The sequence below is a fragment of the Arvicanthis niloticus genome, chromosome 2 (assembly GCF_011762505.2).
Source record: "Arvicanthis niloticus isolate mArvNil1 chromosome 2, mArvNil1.pat.X, whole genome shotgun sequence".
Taxonomy (NCBI): Eukaryota; Metazoa; Chordata; class Mammalia; order Rodentia; family Muridae; genus Arvicanthis; species Arvicanthis niloticus.
The window spans coordinates 74,081,727-74,106,672 of NC_047659.1; the positions used below are offsets into that span (position 1 = coordinate 74,081,727).

Sequence of the window (24,946 nt, forward strand, 5' to 3'; positions counted from 1 at the left end):
AGTAGACTTTATCCCAGGAATGCAGGGAAAATTCAATATTCAGAAATCCATCAATGTAATCCACTACATAAATAAACTCAAACAAACAAAAAAAAAAAACCACATGGTCATCTCACTAGACGCTGAGAAAGCATTTCACAAGATTCAACATCCCTTCATGTTAAAAGTCTTGGAAAGATCAGGAATTCAAGGCCCATACCTAAACATAGTAAAAGCAATATACAGCAAGCTACTAGCCAACATCAAACTAAATGGAGAGAAACTTGAAGCAATCCCACTAAGATCAGGGACTAGGCAAGGCTGCCCACTCTCACCTTACCTATTCAATATAGTACTTACTGGAAGTCCTAGCTAGAGCAATTAGACAACAAAAGGAAGTCAAAGGGATACATATAAGAAAGGAAGAAGTCAAAATTTCACTATTTGCAGATGATATGATAGTATACTTAAGTGACCCTAAAACTTCCACCAGAGAACTCCTAAACTTGATAAACAACTTTAGCAACATGGCTGGATATAAAATCAACTCAAACAAATCAGTAGCCTTCCTCTATTCAAAGGATAAACAGGCTGAGAAAGAAATTAGGGAAATGACACCCTTCACAATAGCCACAAATAAAATAAAATATCTTGGAGTGAATCTAACCAAGCAAGTGAAAGATCTGTATGACAAGAACTTCAAGTCTCTGAAGAAAGAAATTGAAGAAGATCTCAGAAGATGGAAAGATCTCCCATGCTCCTGGATTGGCAGGATTAACTTAGTAAAAATGGCTATCCTGCCAAAAGCAATCTACAGATTCAATGCAATACCCATCAAAATTCCAAATCAATTCTTCATAGAAATAGAAAGAGCAATTTACAAATTCATTTGGAATAACAAAAAACCCAGGATAGCAAGAACAATTCTCAACAATAAAAGAACTTCTGGGGGAATCACCATCCCGGACCTCAAACTGTACTACAGAGCAGTAGTGATAAAAACTGTATGGTATTGGTACAGAGACAGACAGGATGATCAATGGAATAGAATTGAAGACCCAGAAATGAACCCGCACACCTATGGTCACTTGATCTTTGACAAGGGAGCTAAAACCATCCAGTGGAAAAAGGACAGCATTTTCAACAAGTGGTGCTGGCTCAACTGGAGGTCAACATGTAGAAGAATGCAAATTAATCCATTCTTATCCCCTTGTACAAAGCTCAACTCTAAGTGGATAAAGGACCTTCACATAAAGCCAGACACACTGAAACTAATAGAAGAGAAGTTGGGGAAGACCCTCGAATACCTAGGCACAGGGGAAAAGTTCCTGAACAGAACACCAATGGCTTATGCTCTAAGATCAAGAATCGACAAATGGGACCTCATCAAATTGCAAAGCTTCTGTAAGGCAAAGGACACTGTCGACAAGACAAAACGACAACCAACAGATTGGGAAAAGATCATTACCAATCCTACATCCGATAGAGGGCTAATATAGAATATATACAAAGAACTCAAGAAATTAGAAGCCAAACAACAAAATAACCCCATTAAAAATGGGGTACAGAGCTAAACAAAAAATTCTCAACTAAGGAAACATGAATGGCCGAGAAGCACCTTAAGAAATGCTCAACATCCTTAGTCATCAGGGAAATGCAAATCAAAACAACACTGAGATACCACCTGACACCAGTCAGAATGGCTAAGATCAAAAATTTAGGTGATAGTAGATGCTGGTGAGGATGTGAAGAAAGAGGAACACTCCTTCATTGTTGGTGAGGTTGCAAGCTGGTACAACCACTCTGGAAGTCAGTCTGGCGGTTCCTCAGAAAATTGGACATAGCACTACCTGAGGACCCAGCTATACCACTCCTGGGCATATACCCAGAAAATGCCCCAACATAAAACAAAGACATATGCTCCACTATGTTCATAGCAGCCTTATTTATAATAGCCAAAAGCTGGAAAGAACCTAGATGCCAGTCAACAGAGGAATGGATACAAAAAATGTGGTACATTTATACAATGGAATATTACTCAGCTATTAAAAATAATGAAAAATAATAGGTAAATGGATGGAACTAGAAAATATCATGCTGAGTGAGGTAACCCAATAACAAAAGAACATACATGGTATTTACTCACTGATAAGCAGAGATTAGCCCAAAAGTTTGAAACAACAAAGATTCAACTACCAGACGACATGAAGCTCATGAAGAAGAAAGAACAAGTGAGGATGCCTAGGTCTTTCTTAGAAGGAGTAACTAAATACCCAAGGGAGCAAATATGGAGACAAAGTGTGGGACAGAATCTGAAGGAAAGGTTGTATGGAGACCATTCCACTTGGGTATTCATTCCATGTGCAGTCACCAAAAATAGACGCTGATACAGATGACAGGGAGGAAAAGCTGACAGCAGCCTGATAAGGCTGTCTCCTTAGAGGTCCCCCAGAGTCTGACATACCCAGAGGCAGATACTCACTGCTAACCATTAATCTGATCAAAGGTTCCCAATGGAGAAATTAGAGAGTAAACTGAAGGAGCCTAAAGGGTTGGTGGCCCCATGAGGAGAGCAACAATACCAACCAGCCAGAGCTCCCCAGGGTCTAAACCACTAGCCTAGGAGCACATATGGAGAGACACATGACTCCAGCTGTATATGTAGGGGAGGATGGCCTTGTTGGGCATAGGTGGGAGATGAGGTCATTGGTACCTTGAAGGTTGAGCACTGAGTGGGGAGGGGGAATCTGAGGGTGGGGAGAGGGATTGGAGGTAGGTGGGTAAACACCCTCATAGAACCAGGAGGAGGGGGGATGGGATAAGGGGTTACTGGGTGGTGAGGGGAATGCGGTAAGGGGATAAAATTTGAAATGTAAATATTATATCCAATAAAAGAGGAAAAAAAAAGAAAAGCAGTTAGAATCAACATCCTTAATAAAATGTCAGCCCTCTTAAAAAAAAAGTATCTTGATACTAAAATTTGTTTTGAGAATTGTATATTGCAGAATGATCAGCCTTGGTGTATCTACTCAACAAGCAAGCTGGGCAGACCTGCTCAAACCTCTGAGGTCCGGGAATTCCATCTGGAGGCAGTGAAGACACAGCATCAGAGGCTTGTCAATTTGCCCTTCCCCCCACTCCTCTTCTAATATCTCAACGCCCATAATCAGCTTGAAGAAGCTAATGAAGAGTCAGAGCCCCTATTCCCTGGACTTGGGGACTAAGGTGGTAAATGTTGGGCTGTCTTTCTAGGGAAAAGTAGTGGTTTTGTAGGAATAGAGAGGATTAGCTAGGATTTATTGCATAGCCATAACCTATTAGTAGAAATCTGTACAATTATTATCAAGATGAAGATATAAATTCTTAAATGGCATCAACTTACTTTGATTACAAATTTTAAGGTTTTCATTGGTACGAGCTTCTTATTGATATAAAAGTGAGATGAACGTTGTTACTCTCATAGGCATTGTACCAGTATAACACATTTAGGAATACAAGGCTTTAGACCCAGACCTTCTTTAACTTTTTTAACTGATTTGAGATGGACAGCCTGTGAGTTAAGGGACTATAGCAAATTCATGGCTTGGAGTTTATTGTTAGGGTGTTTCCTATGTTTTATTTAGAGATAGCTGAGTGGAGTTAACAGACAACAGTCCAGATTACCTTACATAGATAGTTGGTTTTCAAAACATCAGCAATCCACAGAATTGACGTGACAAACATTTCTGTTTTAATGTTCATTTTGATTTGAGACCTGTCTGCTCCTGACAGCTTCCTATATTGAATTCTAAGAAGAAATTGAGCATCTTTGGAGTTATTCCAGTTGTGGTGAGACAGCCACTAGAAAAGAATTGCCTCTTCCCATCTACAGACAAATTACTGTCCAGAAAAGGACACATTTGCAGAATAGTTGACTGATTATATCTGCCTAGACAGAGTAATCAGCCCTTAATAATTCTGCAGCACTAAGGTCTGTCAGATGATCCTGGGCCAGAAGGCAGAAGAACAGATGCTCCAACGTTTTGAAGTAGAGAGAGTGTCCAGGTGTTCAGAGGTCTCTATAAATTGGTTAAGTTTTAGAAGCTATGCTTTGTGCTTCCCACAATTATAGTTAACTCAGTCATTCTGGATTTCTGACGGGGTTGAAATCTTATAGCCTCATAGCCAATCCTGGCTATTTACCTTGAGAGAAAAGATTTGAGTGGATGGTCGTCAGCTGACATTCATCCTAAAGCCAGGTTCAGAACTAAATGTTTTAGTTAGGATAGACGACAGAGGTGCTGGTTAGTCAACAAAAGGATGGATGGGGTATTAGGACTATCTTGTACCTCACTGGTACAAATTGGCATAATTATGCTCTAATTGTATTTTGAGAGAAAAGTTTTATTTTAACAGGAAGGGTGATGTGGAGGAGGAGCTAAGGTGAGAGGAGTACTGAGAGGAAGAGAAGGAGTAAGAAGAGGAGGAGAAGAAGGAGAGGAGAAGCTAGGTGATGAAAGAGAGAAAGAGGGGGGAGACAGGGAGGCAGATGTTCATGTATCTCCACCAGTCAAAGATAGTTGATATATCTAGGTTGGGTAGTGGGTTACACCTCTGATTGAACAATACCAAACTTATAAAGCCTATGATTAACATTTTTTAAAAAATGTATAAATGCAAAAAGGAAAAAGGGAACATGGGATAGGGGTTTTCTAAGGGGGGGAATGGGGAAAGGGGATGGCATCTGAAGTGTAAATAAAATATCTAATAAAAAAATTTTTAAATTAAAAAAATTTAAAAAACAAAAAGAAAGATTTCAAACCTGGAGCCAAGACGTGGCCCTGCAGGTACAACACTGGCCCTGCCAGGGTGGAGAAGCGCCAGCTCTCTGGGCCTACTCATAAAGCTAAGGATTCTGGTCCCCTAGACCTATTCAAGAATAGCTGAACCAACAAGTAAAGCGAAGCGGAACACTCATCAGAGCCAGAAGAATTGCAACTCTGGAGGGTGCTACATGCGGGTGCTCCCTCCTGTCTGTGGCTACAGCTCACTGCTACCAATGCTAAGGGATCTAAAAACTGCCAAATACCACCCCTCAGAGAGATTCTCCTCAGCTAGCCACAGTTTCCATTGGGGAGAGCTGAAGAAAAGCAGGCCATATGACAAGCACAGACCTACTGCTAGTGATAAAGTGAGAAACGTCATCACAAATTGCCCAACACAACACTCTCCTGCTTGCTTAGAAAGCTGATTTTATTGGTCAATGTTTTATATGCAGAAAAGAACCAACAGTCTCAATGTATCCACCTCAAACAATAGCACAATCAGAAAGGCTAAAATTCAGTTCATGGGATGCCACCAAAGAACTAATGAATTCAATTACCTTGTAGGTACAGGATATAGAAATCTGAACTTTTTAAAGCAAGTTTTACTCTCAAATCAACCAAAACGGGTGCTTTATCAGCCCTGACTCTCTCCTAAGCAGGTCTTACAAAAACTCAAGAGTGACTGGGGTATGAAGTCTGCCAATGCTCTCTGAAGACACAATTTCCTTCGATCTCCGATCTCGCTGAAATGAGTAATTTCAAAGTCTCCCAGTCTTCTGGATAATGGGTACTTGAGAAACATCTCTAGTGGGGCAATATGACGTTGGGGTGCAGAAGAAAAATTTTTATTGCTTTAAATTCCCAAAACCTTAGGAACCCAAAAAGCTGGGGCAGGGGCTACACCATCAAGTGAAAAGCAGCTGCTACCCCAAATCAACTCTCTGCAACCACTTCAATGCCTATCTGGTTCCAAGGAAACCCGTTCTCTCAACAACAGCAACAACAGCACTAACTTGGGTTATGACTAAACAGTGTAACAGCAGGAGAAAGTCAACTTCAAGGTGTCCTCCCACATCCAATAGAGAGCCAGGGTTTTCTGTTGTCCCTATTGTTACTGTTTGCTTGTTTCTTTTGGAGACAGGTTCTCATGAGGCCCAGGCTAGACTTAAACTGGCTATGTAGTCAAGGATGACCTGAAATTCTGGTCCTCATGTGCTGATGTTACCCCATGGGCTACCACACCCAGTTTTAATGTTGGGCTGAGGATATTATGCATTCAGAGCAAACACGCTATCAGTTGAGCTGTATCTCTCCAGCTCAAACTCCAAAAGTCCCATAAAGAAATATACCTGTGCTTATACAAAAATATACTAACCAGGAAAGAAATCCCCTACATCAGCACTGATGGATTAGCGTACAGCATCTTTCAGTGGACTATGAGAAAATAACTCAGAAAAAAACATTTATATGTCCATTTTCATATAAATTTTAAAGGCAAAATTCTGCATATTGTTGTTTATTTTGTGATCAGTATATTTTTATGATTTTATGGTCAACTGCTGTTTTACATTTTTCTTTAAAATAATATCAATTTGTAAGACTAGTCTGAAAAATAAGGCAATGACTTTATAATAGCTGTATGCGACACAATTATTTAATAGTTTAATTTACCTGAATTTGAGGGGAAGCAAAAGGATAGCTCTATTTCACTTAGATCAAAGGTTTCAAAAGGCTTTGACCAATTGAGTAAAAATTTTTGCTTTTCAAAAAGAAATTTCACAACCTCAGTTATTCTTATATCAAGAGAGGTAAGGTAAGGATTGCTAAAAATAACAAGTCAACATAAATCACTTGTAGTTTCTAGAAAGAGGCCCTACAGTATGGAAAAGAAGAAGAAACATACCTTTGTTCATCTGGAGCTTACTCTCTTCCTCCATGTCCACATCTTCTAAATCTAGGAAGTTGTCTACCTACAAGATACAATTATCTTATATATATTAGACATGAAGAAAGACACTACAGTCATGACACACACATACAGCACTCTATTGAAGGCTGGATATGCTTCCCTGTGAACTCTCAAGGCCCTGTTAAAGCTGCTGTATGCAAGCTTTTCCACTGAAGGAAGCAAGACATTTGCAAGTCCAGGACTTTACAACACTGTAGTCTGCTTTCTACAGTGAAGGGAGACACACAGGCTGAGAGGTTTCTTGTAAGGGATGATCCCACATAGAATACCACTTCCCATTGCACACTGACAGTGAGGCATTTCAGATTAACAAATTTTCTCCCCAGGATTTTTATCACCACTATCAGAGACAGCAAGTTCCTGGTTTGGTGCTGGTGGTGGCACTGGGCTACCATCCTTCCTCACAGTATACTTTCTTACAGCACTCTGGAGAGCCAGAGAGAGGAAACTAAAGAGAGTTGGAAAGAAAAGTTCATTCAGAACAGAGTCATCCTGCCCAGGTAAATCAAAGGAGAGGTGAGTAGGGCAAAATATCAAGTGTTCTCTCTTTCAGGGAAGTACATCTGAGAATTACTTCAATGGTAAAAAGAACAGCAAATGTCCTTCCCAGACCCAACAGCAGCATTGTAATGAAGAAATAGTCCACATAGAATACCATTGTACACTGACAATAAGACTTTGTCAGATTTACAAACAAATGCATTTCAGGGGACTATCAAAGAGTATAAGTAAGAAAATGTTGGCACACGGCATGTGGTAAAGGCACAAGGTCACCATCCGTTTTATGCTCACAACCTGAACACAGACTTAGCATATACCTTAAAATTATAAACTGAGATCCCTTAACTGCAATTCCAGACAGGCTGTGTCTTTCTGTCCTGAGCTAAATGTGTACTAGGCAGACCATGCTGACCTCATAGAAAGTTAAAATGGTAGCTCCCATGCTTCTAAGCAAGAAATTGCAACTATTATGTGGCATACATATTCAAAAGCAAAACTCATATGACAGTTTCAATATTAAAATTTGAGAATCAGTTACATGATAGCATCTTTTTTTTCTTTTAATGACTATGCTAGAAAGTCCTTTCCACTTGTTAAACTGTAGGGGGAAAAGATCTAGCATCCAGCCAAGCACAAACAGTTTATATGTTCCAATGCCACCTTAACAAATAAACAAACCTTTCAAGGATAAAATCTGGTCACTCATCCTGTTTTGTACAAAGAAAAGCAAGAATCTAGTGTTTGTCTACTGGCTTGTATGGTAGCTTGATAAGAGCTGTCTCCCATAGGCTCTAGTAATTGAATATTTGGTGCCCAGTCAGAAATGCCATTTGGAGAGGTTTAGGAGGCAAGGCCTTGCTGGAAGAAGTTTGTCCCTGGAAGTAGGCTTTGTGAGTAAAAGGCTTTGCCTTTCTCTTGTTCACTCTCTTTGCTCCCTGCTTGAGGATGAGGATTTGCATTCCAGGCTTCCTGCTGCCTGCTGTGGTTATTATGCCTCCCCACCAAGTGGTGCTTTTATCCTTCTAGAACCCAAATATACTCTTTCCTTCAAAGTTGCTGTGGTCATGGTGACTCATCCCAGAAACAGAAAAGTGGCCAATACAGTTCATTTGTTTGCTGTGTATTCTTCCCAAGCTAGATAACTGAATCAGGCCTTACCTTCACCTTTGCAGCTCGGGTCATATCACCTTGAAAGGAACTGCCAACCTTGTGGCCTTCGTCGATCACAATCTGAAAACAGTAAAAACACACAGACAAGAAGTCACACAGAGACAGAACTAGCTTCACAGAGTTCTCCATTAACTTTCACATATGCTCCACTATGGCTGAGTATATTCCTACATACCTGTCTGCGCACACATATTAATAAAAACTAAATTACACTTTTAAAAAAGAATTATATGTTCCTAGATATATATGAAAGACCAGATTCTCTAAGCTATAGCAGTGGTGAGGGAGAAGGTTTCAGCAAGTCTAACTGCGATTCTGGTAACCTAGTCTCATCTACCATATAGCAGAGTACTTAACTCATCCATGCCTGTGTATAAAACATAGCTGCTCTACCTCCTAGGCCATCTCCCAATAAACCTCTGATGCACAAATCAGAGACTGCTACTACAGTGTTTTCAGGTTACAAGAGTACAGGGCAATGTAATAATTCTAGGAATCTCCATATTTAATATATTTCAATCATCACTAGTAGAGTGTGAATCCTTTATGGAAAACAACTTATAGGTCACAGTCATCACCAGCAGCAAGGAGGTTATATACAAAGGTGTTCTATACAAACACATTTCTATCACAGAAACTTCTAACCCCTTGTAAACTCAAAATCTCTTGTAATTCTGTACATATCACATGGAAAACATCCCAAAACAGAACCAGAAATTCAAATGACTTTAGAAAACTAATCAAAACTCAAATAGCTTAAAAAAGAACACTATGAATTATCACTCCTTGATTGTAGGAGGAGCTAAGGTGGGAGGAGTAAGGAGAGGAAGAGGAGGAGAAAAGAGAGGAGGAGGAGAAGGAAGAGAAGGAGCTAGGAGGGAGAGCTAGGAGAGAGAGAGAGAGGAGGACATGGAGGCTGATGTTCGCTTGTCTGTAGCAGTCAAAGGTAGTTGGTATATCTAGGTTGGATATTGGGTTACATTTCTGATTGTATGGGCATCTTGTTATTGATCATTACTAAATATATAAGCCTTTGGATAATCTAAGCATTAGAGTCTCATCTGTACCAAGCCTGTGTGGTTGGCGGGATAGTCCAGGCATTGCCCAGCCTTTTGGAGACAGCATGGAAGATTGGCAGAGCCATCTCCCATGCTGGTGTCTTGTGGGTGGCAGGGCTGGTGTCTCTGGCTGGCTATTTCTAGCTGTGGTGTGCACTAGGCCTCATGGCCTGGGAACATGGCGTCTGATCTAGGCAGAGCCGCTGCAGCCTAGACAGTCGGCTTGACTGGCAGCCATTTTTAAATAATTACTACAACACTTGATAATTAAACACAATAGCCAAAGAGGAATAGATGAATGGTGTCGATAAAGTCTTGACAATTAGAGAATAGCATCTAATATCTAGGAACCAAATCTTAGAAAAAGCAAAATAATGGCTTCTACTTTAGGTCTAAATGTGATAAATTTAGGATGGGTAAAAGTAAAGCCATTTTATGCAAAGAAGTGGAAAATGGAACTCTTGTTAGAAGCAAAATATATAATTTCATGTACACACAACAGATCCCTAAGAAGTTTTTATCAAAAATTAAGGATAATCAAACACTGACATGTAATGACTTAATTCTCAACAGAGTGCTCTTCCAATTCTAAGAAGAATGCTTTCTTCTTCTTCAAGCTGCTTCTATAAATGTAAGACAGAATTACCTGCTCCTCTTCTGAGTATTCAGATGAAGTGTGAAAGATGGTTGTATTTCTAAAATGTCGACCATTTGATTCAATTTTATGATTCAATTTTTCAGTAGTAAATATATTTTCTGTTGAATCAGTTCCATGTACTCCCTCTTTGGCCACATTATCCTCTGAAATGATAAGTAATGAATTATTAAAAACACTCTATGTGGCCAGGTTGATTTCTTTTGAGTTTACCAAAACATTTTCTCATCAACCTCCCCACCCACCCCCGCAAAAGAATACTTTTCAAAGAACTATGTAAGTAAAGTTTCTTGAAGCCTTTAGGTCCTCTTAAATATATTAAAATTATTCTAAAATTACATGAAAAGATAACACAACTTCAACACTCAATGAATATTGTCTACTATATACCCAGTACTATTTTTATCATTGTTCAAAACTTCAAGAAAGTACACTTCTCTCAAGAATTTCAGACATTATTTATCTCATTTTCCCTTAAGTTTGAAGCTTTTTTTCCTCATCTGGAAGCAATGTATGCCTACTTTTTAAAACAATATAAGGAAAAGAGCAAATATGAAAATTAGCCCTTAATCCTACACAACAGAATAACAACAATAAAATGTTCTGAGTGCTTATCTGTGCATCTTTTACATATCCATGCATTTCTAAAATTCAAAATACAATACATAAATAATAAATTTAATTTGTCAATATTTTTGTGTTATTAAATATTATTCTACATAAGTTTTAGTTAGAGAGAACTCTGCTATCTAAATGTAAGATAGTCTACTTAGTCAATGTTCATTCTTAACTATTTATAATTATAAGCAATACCTTTCACTGGGTGGTGATGGTGCATGCCTTTAATTCCAGCACTCAGAAGGCAGAGGCAGGCAGAACTCTGTGAGTGTAAGGCCATACTGATCTACAGAGTGAGTTCCAGGACAGCCAGGGCTACACAGAGAAAGCCTAACTCAAAAAAAAAACCAAATATAAACTAATTAGCATATATGTATATGTATATATATTGCGTGTGTGTGTGTGTGTGTGTGTGTGTGTGTGTGTGTGTGTGTGTGTGTGTGTAATACCTCTGTATTAAATCCATGCACAGGTATTGTTTTTCCTTAAGACAAGAAAAAAACCTAAGATTAATTCAAAATTAAGGGACTACAAAAATCTGTGATACCATGAACAGAAATTGGGAGAATAAAATAGAATCAGTTAGGTAAGAAATAATAAATATAGACCTTGCAGGTTGCATTTGAATTATTATGGAGGAAATGGCCCAAACACAGCTCCAAATATAGGCTGAAATGTGGAAGGAATATCACAGTCAGAGGTGACTATCTGACCGTCATCTATATTAAGGCAATGGCTTAAGCAAAAAAAAAAATAATAATAATATTAGCATTATAGTTAATATTGACTGTCAACCTGACAGGATCTAGGATCACTAAAAGACAAGCCTCCATGCACACCTGTGAGGGATTATCAAGGTTAGGTTAAACGAGGTGAGAAGACTCACCCTGAACTCGGGAAGCCACATCTCATGGGCTGGATCTTGGACCAAATAAAAAGGAGAAAGCACACTGAGTACAAGTTCTCATGCCTCGCTCCTTCTTGACTGGATACAATGTGACCAGCCAAGCCACTTCAAACGCTGACCACCACACCTGCCATGATGTGTTTTACCTTCAGACTGAGCCAAAATAAATTCTTTCTTCTTTTCTTAAGTTGCTTTGTCAAAAAGTTTTGTCACACACCACAATGAGACAATTAACTAATACAATCAGCAATATTGAAATAAGGGTTAAAAGTCACTGAGCATTGAGTGTTCTTTTCTGAGCATCTCATGAATCCTTCCAGAGGATTACTATTCAAGATTAAGTCATGTGTTCCAGGTAATGTGGCTGGTAGGTAACTACTGGGATTTGAACTCAAGCCCTTCAGAGTCTAAAACTCAGCCTAACTACTGTTTTGCTACCTTGAATAAAACAAGAGGGAAAGTCCTTGCAGAGCAAAATAGGAAAGAAACACAATAAGGAAAAGAAAAAGGAATTTTTAAAAATAAGTAAAAACTTTCTACAGTCAAAGAAAAGTCAAGGCTTCAGGATACCTATATTTAAAAAAAAAAGAAACTAATTCACTTATGTCAATCACAAATATGTATTTAAAAAGTGATAAAAGATTATAAAACAGTCATGTGGTAGATAGCAAGCCAACCCCAGTTGAGCAATCCTATGTCATGCCCTAACTAGACTATGATGAAAATGTCCCAGGGATTATTGTATCTGTGAGCCTGAGATAGGTCTCTAAAAGCTTAGCACAGCAGAGCCACCCTACTTATTTCCTTTGAAACATCACTTCCCTGACACCAAAATCTGCAGTTCATGCTTTGATGCTCACAGTTTGGTGAGGGTCCAGTTGGAACCCTTATGTGATAGGTTTCAATGAGAATGACCTCCATAGGCTCAAATATTTGAATACTTAGTCACTGTGGTTTGGAACTATTTCAGAAGGATTAGAGGAGATGACCTTGTTAGCATAGGTGTGACCTTATTAGAGACCATATGTCACTAGGGGTGGGTTTTAAGGTTTCAAAAGCTCACACTAGACTCAGTTTCCCTCTCTCTGACTGCAGCCTATGGATCAGAACGTAAATCTCTCAACTACTGTTTCAGGACCATACCTATCTGCTTCCTACTGTGGTAATTGTCTAACCCTCCGAAACTGCAAGCAAGCCCCCAATTAGTAGCATGGAAGATAGTGATGCTGATGGTAATATAAACTGGGGACCCAGGGAGAAAGAACATTATTAGCTGGCCTAGAAACTATTCTCCTGATATTTTGTTTTAAAAAAAAAAAAAAAAATATGTGGTAGCTTTTTTCCTTTTCCTAAAAATCTGCCTAAGGATAAAGATTGAAGCATAAGGATGAAGATTTTGGGATTAATGGCTTTCACAGAGGAGATGTCAAGACAGCCTAGTGTCTTGTGTTGAATGGTTATTAGTGATTATTCTTGTGCAGATCTACAATGAGAAGGAACAAGTGGAGCAAAGAGAAGTATGAAACTTTAGCTTGAGGAGAAAAAGAGCACCAGGAAATGTAATGTTAGAGCCAAATCTTGTGCTCAAGGAGATGAGAAGTTGAAAGAAAAGCTTAACACTAAATGGAATAAGCGGAGTAGTGCCCTCACTGCAGGACCCCACACAAATAACCTACCAAACTGTGAAAGGAAAAGGACTGAGGAATTTCCTAGATCTAAAACAACAGAAATCTTGTACAAATGTAATTCATGGAGGGGCCCAGGTTCCAACCCCAACAAGCAGCAGAACCTGCAGCTCTGCCACATGGATCTAGACTTAGAGTCAAGAAAGATATAGGAAAAGGCTGGTGGAATCTTCCTGCATTGTTAAGGAAAGTCACTGAAGCCAGGTATGGGGCAGGACAGTCTTTGCATACAGGCCCAGAGAGGACACTGCATGAAGCTGTGAAGGTAAAACCTGGATTGCTTGGAGACCCTAAGATGTTGGTACTGCTAGAGCCATGCCAAAGAAACCTGTTAAAAGGAGCTGGAACCAGCCCAAGAGAGAGAAGTGTGTTGCAGTCAGCAAAGCTGGAGTGAAAAGCCCTCTAGAAAAGACTTTTAACGTCAGACATAGAATTGTATAATTTGGAGTTTGTTCTGCCAGTTTTCAGTCTTGATTGGTCCAGTATTTCCTCCCTATACTCCCTTTCTACCCATGTTTTATTCTGAATATATTAGTAAAAGTAAAATTAAGATTTGTAGGGATGCTGTCAAGAATTAACACTAAAATTTTGTTCGTTTATGTGCAGGGGTGTTATGTGTAGGGTGCTCTGACTATGTCATGTCTGTATATCTTTGCATGCCTGGAGCCAGAGAAGGTCAGAAAAAGGCATCAGATGCCAAGAGAGTTGAGTTACTGATGACTTAGAGCCATCATGTGGGTGCTGATAATTGAACATGGGTCCTCTAAGCCATCTCTCTGCCCCCTTTTTTCAAACAGTGAAATAATGTTATAGAACAAAGTTAAAGTAACATAGCCTGTGATAATAATTTACATGTAATGAATCATTTTCTCTTTAAAAAAAAAAAAAGGAAAAAAGTGCATATCCATATACTCTGAACCCAGCTCTCCATTACTGTCTGCTGTACCAGTACTAGCACTCCTAACTAGCCTCCACTGCAAAGATGACCTCTGCTTTCTTGCCAACAAATTCTGAATGAAATCTCTGTTGAGAAGTACAAACCTTGGATGCCAGAGGTAGAAGAGCTCAAGAAGTGGGTAATGTGCTAGGAGAGTTGCCAAACCACTGCTGGGGAAACAGCAGCAATATGAAGAGTCACACAAGTGAGGATGAAAGCTCTTAAGACTTAGTGTCCCGGACCTCTTCTGTTTTATAGTCAGGTTTATCATGGCTCTGGAGGTAACAGTAAGTAATGGTAGTCGAGTGATGTGGAGATGCTTAGAAACAGGACAAGCTACTGCAGGATGGACAGATGCCTCAAGCTTCATCAAAGGCAGAAGGGAAGGCTCTTCTCCTGTAGCTCCTGCCATTCCTCGGCACAGATTTTGTTGTTGTTGTTGTTGTTGTTGCACAAATTATTGCAATAAAAGAAGGAGCAGTGTCAGCCCTCTTGGGTATCTTTTAAGTTAAACAAACCTAAATTTGGTACTTACCATGAAAATCCTACATACCCAACCCAACACTCCTGTACTAGTCAACTGACTTCAATAATTGAAAAGCACAGTAGTATTGACAGCAGACATTTCTGCCATGACAGGTCAAGTCACTCCATGCCCTCCTTTACCAATTCCCAATAAAATGCCCAGGGTACCTGATGGCCACCACATGAAACTCCTTTGAAGAAAAGTGAAGTTCAAGTTCCTGGTGCTGTTACTGAATTACTGACCTACTTTGTCCCATGCCCAACAAGAACTCCGCTCTTTTAACATCCACTCTCTTGTAAACATGAAGTTTTTAATCTTTAAACTACCAAAAGATGTAGGAAAAAAATTTCTCTCTCCTTGATAAAACCTAAAGTTGAAAATGCTTCCTAAACCCTGAAATTAGTTTCATAAGACTATGTACCATGTCCCTGCAAAGACCCAAAAAAGTACTTTTGTATATGGGCGTATTACAGGTTTTTAAACCTAGGAAGTAATAAATCACTTGGCAGAATGAGATGAGAACAAAGTTCCTTTTCAATATGATAATGTCAAAATGGCAGATGCTGGCACAGCCCTGACTTGGAAGTGGCCAGCAGCCTGATTAGAGACCAGATGCTGCTTCCCAGAGTGAGCCTGGTGGCAAAGCACACGTGCCACCCAACTGTTCATCTCTAAGCTTCTGTTTTTCATCAGAGTCCTTTTCTACCCTTTCATCTTATCCCTAATGCTCCTTGCTTTGAAATGAACATCAGGCATAATACAGCTCGGAAATCTAACAGCAGTGTTTTGGAACACACAGATTACAGAGACCAGAAAGAGCATTTCTTTCGACATTCTGAGTCAAACTTCAATAAAGATGAGAAAGTTTTTTCTAAAGGTTTTCAGAGGTTTCATTATTCTGAAGTGATGGAATTTCAATTTCCTTTTGATAGCAAACAGAAAAGCTTCCAATAGGTCAGGCTTACGAGGCCATCTCTACACCGCCAATCTCTAATTTCAGACGAAAGAGAAAGGTCACACTCCTTGAAAAAGCAGAAAGTTTTGATGACAAGGTAAATTACACTTTACAAGGTAAAGTACATGTTGATTATACACCTTCAAGGTAAAAGTGATTATTTGGGGAGAGCCTAATTTTGAGGAAAACTCTTATAAAAAATTCAAATTCTTCTATACAAAAGCCAGAGCCGTGTCTATGTACTGAGAAACACTCCACACTTCAGCACATCCAGTGTCAGAATCTAAGAGCAAGTCCTGCCAGCCACCTCAAAGTATCCATTCTTCTGCAGTATGGTCAACAGCAATATAAATCAAGTGTATATTCTCAGTCACAATGAGATACTGAATACATCGCTGGAAGGGAAGAAAAAACCGCTATAGGGAGTGTTCTGTGCCACACTAGGCAGCCACAAACAGCCTTCTGCAAAGAGAATAGGGGATAAGCAATCATGCTTGTACCAAGGCTGGGTCCTCTGAAAGTCTGGGGTGATTTTCACATTACACTTCGAGTCCACAGCAATGGTCCTGGGAACAATAATATCTTTCCTTGATCTGTCCATCCACACTACTCCACGCCACTGCTTCTTGTTCACATGCTTCTCTCCATATCTGGCCTCCCCTGAAGCCATAGTCGTTAGGATTAAATAAGCAATTTAAAAACCAATCAATCATAAATCAGAATAAATCCAAGGAAGCTAAATTCAGCACACCAGTGTTTTGTGTAAATTCCCTTTGCAGTGCTCTGAATTCCAACTGTTTTATGTTCTCCATCTGAAAGGGCACAGGGAGGGGAGGATTACCTCAGCCTGGCCAGTCAGGAATAATTGTGCTTTCCCCGAGGCTGGATGATAATTGACTCATTATTCACAGTCGTAGCTATCAACCTGCCAAGGCACAAATGCACAAGCCTGGCCTGGAAAAAAAATACATGTCAACAGCCCTAGATGAGGGACACAGTGGCAATAAGAGGAAATTTTTGAAATGTCCAGTGTAAAGCACCTAGAGAGAGGAAGATGGAAGAGTATAAAGTTGCTACCATTTTATTAGTTATGTTCAAGAAGGAAACCTGTGATTGGTAGGGCCCTGAGGCATAAAGAATCCAAAAGTGATAACCTGGGCTCTATGTGCCCTCAGGATGAGAAGGACAACAGAGGCACAGCCCCTTTCCTTACAGATAGTCTTTCCTTACAGAGCATCTGTAAGGAAAGGGGCTGTGCCAACACCCCAAGAGAAGGTATCCCTGACAAACCACACAGGAGAGGCTCAAAGTCAGAAAGTGGCAAAATAGTAATTGGTTTTGGAATCATGAAAAGCTTCAGTAGAAATGAGTCGTGCAAGGTAGGCTTTAAAGAAGTTGACAAGTCCAGCAGGCTAGCTAGAACTTCCAAGAGCTTATTTATTTCATGGGGGCTTTCAGGTGGGATAAACTCATGAGTGAAACTTCCAGGGCCAGAAGGCCAGGGCCTGAGGCACAATAGTGAATCTTCCAGGAAGACTGGCACACACATTCTGTGGCATGTGAACAGAGGAGATTTGGAGAGCTTGAACAGAACTATGCACTTGACCAAGGGAGTTGACCCCAGTACAGCCATGTTGTACAGAGACACAGACTAGAGCAGACAGGCTAGGGCACAGGAATAGCACTGGACAAGTAAGGCACACACTGTAGTGTCTAATGTGTAATCCAGGTGATTAGTAATGGAAGACACAGCTACAGTGGTGGCAGAAAGAACTGCAGAGATTCAAGAAAGAAAAACAGTCTGTGAAATGAGTTCTTGTGTTTCTAAAACAGAGAGAAGACACCATCTCCCACTGGTTACATTCTGTCCCTCTAGATATCACAGAATAAGTTCCTTATCTTCCCACTGCCATCTGCAGTCTTTTACATTCAAATTGGCATTCCTTGGTAACTTTCTCTTAGTCTCTGTGATGCAGGATACAGATAACACAGTGTGCTTGTAACCTGTCCCGTGAACTAGAATTTGGTACAGAGGCCACACATGCCCACCCAACAAGCTGTGCTGAGCTGATCTTCCCCACTTACTTCGTGAGGAACACAGAATAAGGGGCTCACCATGCAAGAAGATACAACATTATTTGAACGTTTCTTCCTGCAGCTTTGGTCTCCATTAGGGTGAAAGCTGCTGGTGACAATGCTAACACAGGGTAGACTCTATGGCATCTGAGTTCATTTGCTGTGCACAAAATCCACTCATATTAATTCTTCAGATTAGCATACAAAGTATTAAGGACCATTTAGGCACTGTCCTTAGCTTCATGAAACTACTAGGCCAATGTGTAGTTTATTCCCTTGGCACAGAATGTTTGCACATAAACTAGACTCTTCTGGTTCTTGAGCTAAACCCATGGGGTTATATGGTGAAGAGCTCAGAGAAAGTGTCCATGAGAGACACCTGTACCTCTCCACAGGTTTATCCAGGGGTAACTTATGTACCATCAAATCCATTCACTTTAGCACAGTATCCAATGATTTCCAGTGAATTGTAGTTATGTAACAATCAACAGCATTGAACTGTTAGGTTCCATCACCCCAAAAGGTGCTTAGTGTCAATCTGCAGCAATTGATCTAATTTGTGTTGCTACTGGTTCACCTTTTCTAAGCATTCCATTATAGTAAAGCCATGTACACATGATTTATTTTATTTAGTATAATAATGAGATGCAGCCATATCATGGTCTACACTAGTATTTCTCTCCTTTTGTTGTCAAATAACCTTTGACTGTGTCTGTTTCTCCTTTTGCCTGATGATGGACATTCGGATTGTTTCCCCTCTTATAGTCCCTTGATTACAATACTGCATTCATGCCTTGGACCTGCATCACTAACCCAGTCCCATGCGGTGTGAAACATAATGAAATCACACCAACAAATAACTACAGTTTCAGCGCTGCTTTCCACGTCAAACAAGGGCAGAGATGCACTGTTCCCTGAGGCTGTGACTCTCCAGTCATACTTCATACTATCACCACAGCTGTACAACTGGACACTGCATCTCATGGCCCCAATTTTCTATCTTCCAACTCATACTTAAGCCTAAGCAGAGCAGGGAGCTGGCTTTCAGGAGCCCATTCATGGCTCCAGGAAAGTAAGATATGACACAAAGCTGGGAAACAGACTGATTATCAACTCTTCAACCCAAGTTCTGCTGGTTGCCTTCCATGTGTTTAATACTTTGATGGGCTAGAGGGGTATGGAAGGTTAGGAAAGTTATAAGACACAGCCTTTGCAAGGGCAGAACATTTTACTTATCTCTTAGCTATCATATCATCTAGAATTTTTTTCAAAAAAAAAAGATTAAATATGTGAGCAAAGACTTCTCTAAAAAGCCAATGACATCTATTTTCTTGACATTTTCACTTGATTGATGCTATAAATTTTGCTTATGTTTTAACTACCATTTCAATGTATAAAATGTGTCCAAAGGCCACAAATAAGAAGGCTACAAAGAGGTAGACAGACAAAAAGAGAACGACTGGAGGAGGGGAAGGAAAGTGGAGGGAAGAGAAGAGGAAAGGTAAGGACAAGAGAGGGCAGGAGAAAAGAGAAGAAAAGGGAGGAGAGGGAAAGGGAGGGGAATGGGGAGGGGAGAAGAGGGGAGAGGAGAGTGGAGGGGAGGGGAGGGGAGAGGGGAGGGGAGGGCAGGGGAGATGAGAGGGGAGGGGAGGGGAGAGGAGCTGAGCGGAGCGGAGAGGAGAGGAGAGGAGGCTGTCAGAAGAGGACAAGAGAAGGAAGGAGAGAGGAGGAGAGGGCAGGAGAGGAGAAGGGAGAGAGAGGGCAGGGCAGAAGAGGCTAAATCTTGACGAGGTCCTACAAGGCCATCTATCTATGACGACCTACCCTCCTTACTTGCCTTCTGACATTAACTTCCAGTCCTCTCACTTTTGTTCTTGTCACACAAGCCACCCTAGCCTTTTCAAGGTGCCTAAGGCAGACCAATAACAGCTTTACAAGGCCTCTGCACTGGCTCTCTTGGACATTTTTGTAATGTCCAGCTTAACACCTCCTCCCTGGCTCTTTCTAATCTCTTTCCAATCCTATCTTCCATGGCAGCCAGCCCTCATTAATAAAGAATTTCAACATGCACCCTCATGAGCCACTACTCCCTCTCTGTTCCTACTGCCCAAAAGTTCTCATCTTTGAACAGATGGTATTATATTCATTGTTTATGATCTATTTCTCCATTCTAGAATGCAAATCCTCTAAAGGTATTAATTTTTATCATTCTTGTTCACTTACATGAACAACACTTAGCAAAATGACAACAGTAAAACAAATTAGAGTATAGTTACACAACTGAATACCATGCAACCATCCAACACTGTTATGTAATAATATTAATTACCAAGGGAAAATATTCATTAACATTTTATTTTTAAAAAGCAAATTTCAAAGAGAGTATGGATAATATCATATCAGTTTTATATTACAATAAAATTTTCAAATATATAAATGAAGGAAAATAGTGAGTTGTGCCTTTATAATTTAGGCATCACAAGTATAAATAAATATATATGTGTATGGTATATGTGTGTAATACTTACTACTGATACAGCTATTCAATAGAAATTACTGTATATATTTTAGTGTTAATAAAAGTGAAGCTCAGTGTGTGTGAACAGTAGGTCTCTGATTCTTGTGTCTTTTCTTGGTCTCTTTTCCATCCATCTGTTTGTTTATTTTATCCAATTTTGATGTGTTAGTTTTTGTTTTATCTTACTATATTTCACTTTATTTTATTATTATCCCTTAAAAGCCTATGATGATAAAATGCCCACAAAGAACGCAGTTCTCCTGGCAATACAGATTGTGTGGCAAGTACATTTTCCTGTGGTGTAGTAGTTTGGGCCATGGACAGGAGCAATAACAGTCCTGAGACTTGAGACAGAATGTATATGTAACCAAGCCAAAGACCACTCTAAGGTCTGTAGGCTGTTCTATCTTAGTCTCTTTATCAGACATCATCAGTGCCACAGGAAAACTATTCCCATAATTCACTACGTTCTTCCTGTCTTTAAAATAGTATAAAATGGTAACATTAAACAAAGATGTATATAAATATATAAAGTAAAACAAATTATTTTTCCTTGTTTTGGTATGCCAAACTTTATGAAATCTATAAATTTACTCTTAAAAATTCAATTTGTACCAATTTTCACAATTTTTTAAAACATTCATGTATTTCCCTTTATCCATTCCCTTACACACACGTATACACACATGAATATATATACATCATAAACACATACACACACACATATATACATCTCCATTTCATTTAAGGCATATTATTAAAGCTATTAACCGAAAGTCAAGGTTTCTAGATTGCACAATGAGACTAGTCAATCAGAATTTAAAGAAAGAATCCTGAAATATGCATTTTAATAAGTATCTCCTGTGAGATTTTTGTGGAAATATAAGATAGAATTCCTATGTCAAGGTTTCTGAGGTAGAATTTTATGGTTATATGAACACTAGTATTTAGTCCATCCACCAGAGGCCAGCACAGGACCATTGGCTGACTTTTATATCTGTACATTATAGTATACACCATATACAGTATCTACTGTAAATAGTTGATTTTAACTCCCTCAAGAAGTGAAGTTGAAACTGAATGATACAGCACATCCAAGGTTTTAACATTGATGTTGTTCTTTTAACCCCATGTGGATGAGCCACACTAAACAAGCAGAATTATTCCTGTTGTGTGAGTTTAAAGAGTAAATGCCAGGGGTGTGGTCTTAGAAAATGAAATGCTTGGACTAGTTCCTAGGTCTTCTAATGCAGAGATGGAGTAGCGCCCTTCCCATTACACTGGTCCTGCCTACAACCAAAAGAAACAGAAAGCTAGCACTATCTGTTCTGCATGAGACATCTTCGCACCCTGAGATCATGCCTGTCTACCAACTTGCACCAAAGTACATCTTGTTCAACTCATTCAAGTTACAGAGCACTTCAGGGATCAGCTTTCTCTTCTCCACAAATAAGTCTTTCATAGACCATCTTCTGCATACATTTATAATAATCTAACATTCAAAGATGGTACTTTTGCTTTTAAATTATGTGAGTGTTACAAATTCTCTCATTTTTACAGGGTACTTTAGAATATACTTCTTTTTTTTTTTTTTTAAAGCTTACAGTAAAGGAAGAAAAGTCTGCACTGTTCTGATCATTCTCGTTGCTTTTATTCTCTTTGGGGGGTGGTGGAGGGGGGCTTCAAGACAGAGTCTCACTATGTAGTCCTGGCTGTCCTGGAACTCACTCTGTAGACCAAGCTGGCCTCAAACTCACAAAGATTTCACCTGTCTTTCCCTCTGAGTGCTGGGGATTAAAGGGATGCATGCTACACCTAGCTTGCTTTTTTTCTTAACCCATAAAGCATTCACTTAATCAAAATCTAAGGCCCCAGAATCAAAACCAATATTCTGAATATAACTCTGTCAGCGCTGTGCAAAGAGTAGTTAATATGGCCTCACCAATGAGCACTAACTGTAGTCTATAAGTGACAAACATGAATAGCTATCCTCATTCATCAAAAGCATCTGAGATTCATACCATCTTTCATAAGCAGACAGCAATAAATAGCAACATGGCAATTGATGAGCTCTTTTAGTGCACAGTCTCATCTGTGCATCCCTGGATTCTAGCTCAATGCACACAACTCAGCTACCAAAAGAACGTGCTCACATGCTGTCCTACCAAGGAGAATAGCCCAGAATTCTGAAATGCCACCAAAATTACCATGAACTGAGCTGCCACTATAATTGGAGACGAAACCCAGTGACCAGACTTAGATTACCACTTGCAGTCCTTCTTGTCTATCAGTGCCTCCTAAGACCAGAAAACCTAATTCTAAAGTCCAGAAAAGCACATGGAAAAAACAGGATGAGGATTTTTTCCCTATGCCAAGGGAGCAATGGGCTGCAAACAAACAAGCTGGCTGCCATCACGTAAATCCACCTCACTGGAACAAATCAGACTAGAAAAAAAAAAAAAAAAAAAAAAAGACACAAAAAATCAAACACTAGAGAGCTGTGGTTTTTATATAAGGAAGATACAAGGATGGTTAAAGCAAAGTTTCCTGTCTGGATCACTTTGGGCTTAGCCAACCATTTCAAAGAAAATATTATTGTTTCATGGCTGATCGAACACTGCCAAAACCACTCTGATTTGAATACATGCTTATTCAACTGAATCAACACACACAGTCTTATGAATCCTCAGCTTCATGTGGGGCAATTTACCTTTTCCCTTCAGGTAACAACACACTTGCCAACAATGAGTAAAAATAACACCTCACCTTCAAAGAAATAAATACCAAACAACCATATCCCTTTGTAATATTGTGTAAGTCAGCTACAGGTTGAATTCATTTAGCTCACTATTAGTAACTTTCTATATTTTGTAAAAGTTTAAAATCCCATATGCTTATTCAATTCTTTAATTTATACATGCACATGAACTCTGCTACATATAATTATAAAATTGCAACCACATAGAAGAAAACATTCTTTTAATTATAACTAAACCAATGTTCTTTTAGAAAAAAATTCCTGTTACTTCTTTCTCTACGGAGCATACTAAGAAACAACATCATTGTAACAAAACAGTGTGCATTAAGAACGCTGCTGAAAATAAATTTAATGATCATAATTCAAATTGCTGTGCACACTTAAACATTTTCTTTCTGTACCCAATTACATCTAAATTGAAGAAGACACACACACACACACACACACACACACACACACAAAACCTAATGATTATCTATGGACCACATGTTCCCATTTGAAGTAAACATGAATTGCAAAGACCTGCTGAAGCTTTATGCTAATACACCTAAAACAAAATGGCTCCATTAGCTCAAAATCTGTCATAATTTGAGAAGGGAAAATTTCCTTCTGCAACTGAACCAGCAGTTTCTGTGTTTCATAATTTGTCAATTTGTTCCCTAAGTGTAGTGATTTAGTGACGATGAAAGAAGCAGAGAAACAAATGAAAACTGCTTAATTACAGCTTGCAGATGTTCCCCCCAAAGAGAAAAACAAGCTAGTGCTGCAAACGCCAGAGGACTCTTCCACGGGCTTCGTGTGCGTTGGTCCCCTGTCCTCCGGCCTTTTTTTTCCCTCCTTTGATGTTGGATGTAGTATTTGATGCTACTATGAAGAGGTCACACCTAGAAGGCTACTCACATGATCACTAGAATACGTGCAGTTTATTCTGTCCTTTTCTTCAAGGATACTAAAGGGCACACCAAGCAAAGGCTGACGGGGCTGTAGAGATAGTTTGGCACTTGAGAACACTTGATGTTCTTGCAGAAGACCTGGGTTCAGTTTCTAGCACTCACCTGACTGCTTACAATTGAGCAGCCATAACTCCAGCTCCAAGAGACTTACTACCCTCTTCTGACCTTCAAAGCCATCAGACATGCACACGGCACACAGACATACATGCAAACTAAGTATTCATACACATGAATGCATATAATTCTTTTTAAACATTTTTAAAGAAAGACCTTAAAATAACACTGCTTCCCTATTCCCTTTCTTAGAATAGCATATTAATGAGGCTTTCTCCTTAATTGTCTGGCTAGTCTAATTGGGAAGTCTTCATGTGATGGATGCCTTGTCACCATTCCCATAAGGTTAAGCCAGTTTCTAGATATTCACTGTGTTATTTCTTGATTGTACTTTTTGCTGTTAAACTTACATTTGCAAAAGAGCTTCCTGGGTGGCCTGACTTTATTTTTTAACTTTTTTTTTTTCTTAATGTGGCTAACGGATAAAAGAAAGAAAAAAAGGGAAGAGGAAACAGAAAGACACTCCAAATGGGCCATGAACTAAAAACACCATTCAATATTCAGGAGGGAATTAAATGACTGACAGCAAGTGCACAGACATGTAGTGCCACAGCCACCTGGAAGCCTGGAGCCGGTCAGTCCGTTTCCAACTTCCTCCAGCAGGCAACCTGCCAGTTGCAAGAGTATCAAAACAATGCTAAGCCCTCGGGTTTCTGTCTAATGCTCGACAGAAAATAACTGCGGAGGGCTACGCAGTGAGGATGGTTTTTCTTGCTGTGTTTTCTTTTATGAAAGAAAGCTGTTTTTCTGCTTCACTGAAAT

The 24,946-nt window shown here is 39.5% G+C and overlaps 1 protein-coding gene across 2 annotated transcripts in view; it reads right to left on the minus strand.

The window, feature by feature from the left end:
* The window catches only part of Iftap (intraflagellar transport associated protein), a 78,366-nt gene that overhangs the window by 24,661 nt on the left and 28,759 nt on the right, over positions 1 to 24,946 (minus strand). For both annotated transcript variants that reach the window (XM_034495243.2, XM_076929328.1), the window contains exons 3-5: positions 10,129 to 10,283; positions 8,413 to 8,484; positions 6,688 to 6,754 (exon numbers count right to left, since the gene is read on the minus strand). In XM_034495243.2, the coding sequence (XP_034351134.1) occupies positions 6,688 to 6,754; positions 8,413 to 8,484; positions 10,129 to 10,283 (294 nt within the window). The remainder of the gene's footprint in view (positions 1 to 6,687; positions 6,755 to 8,412; positions 8,485 to 10,128; positions 10,284 to 24,946) is intronic.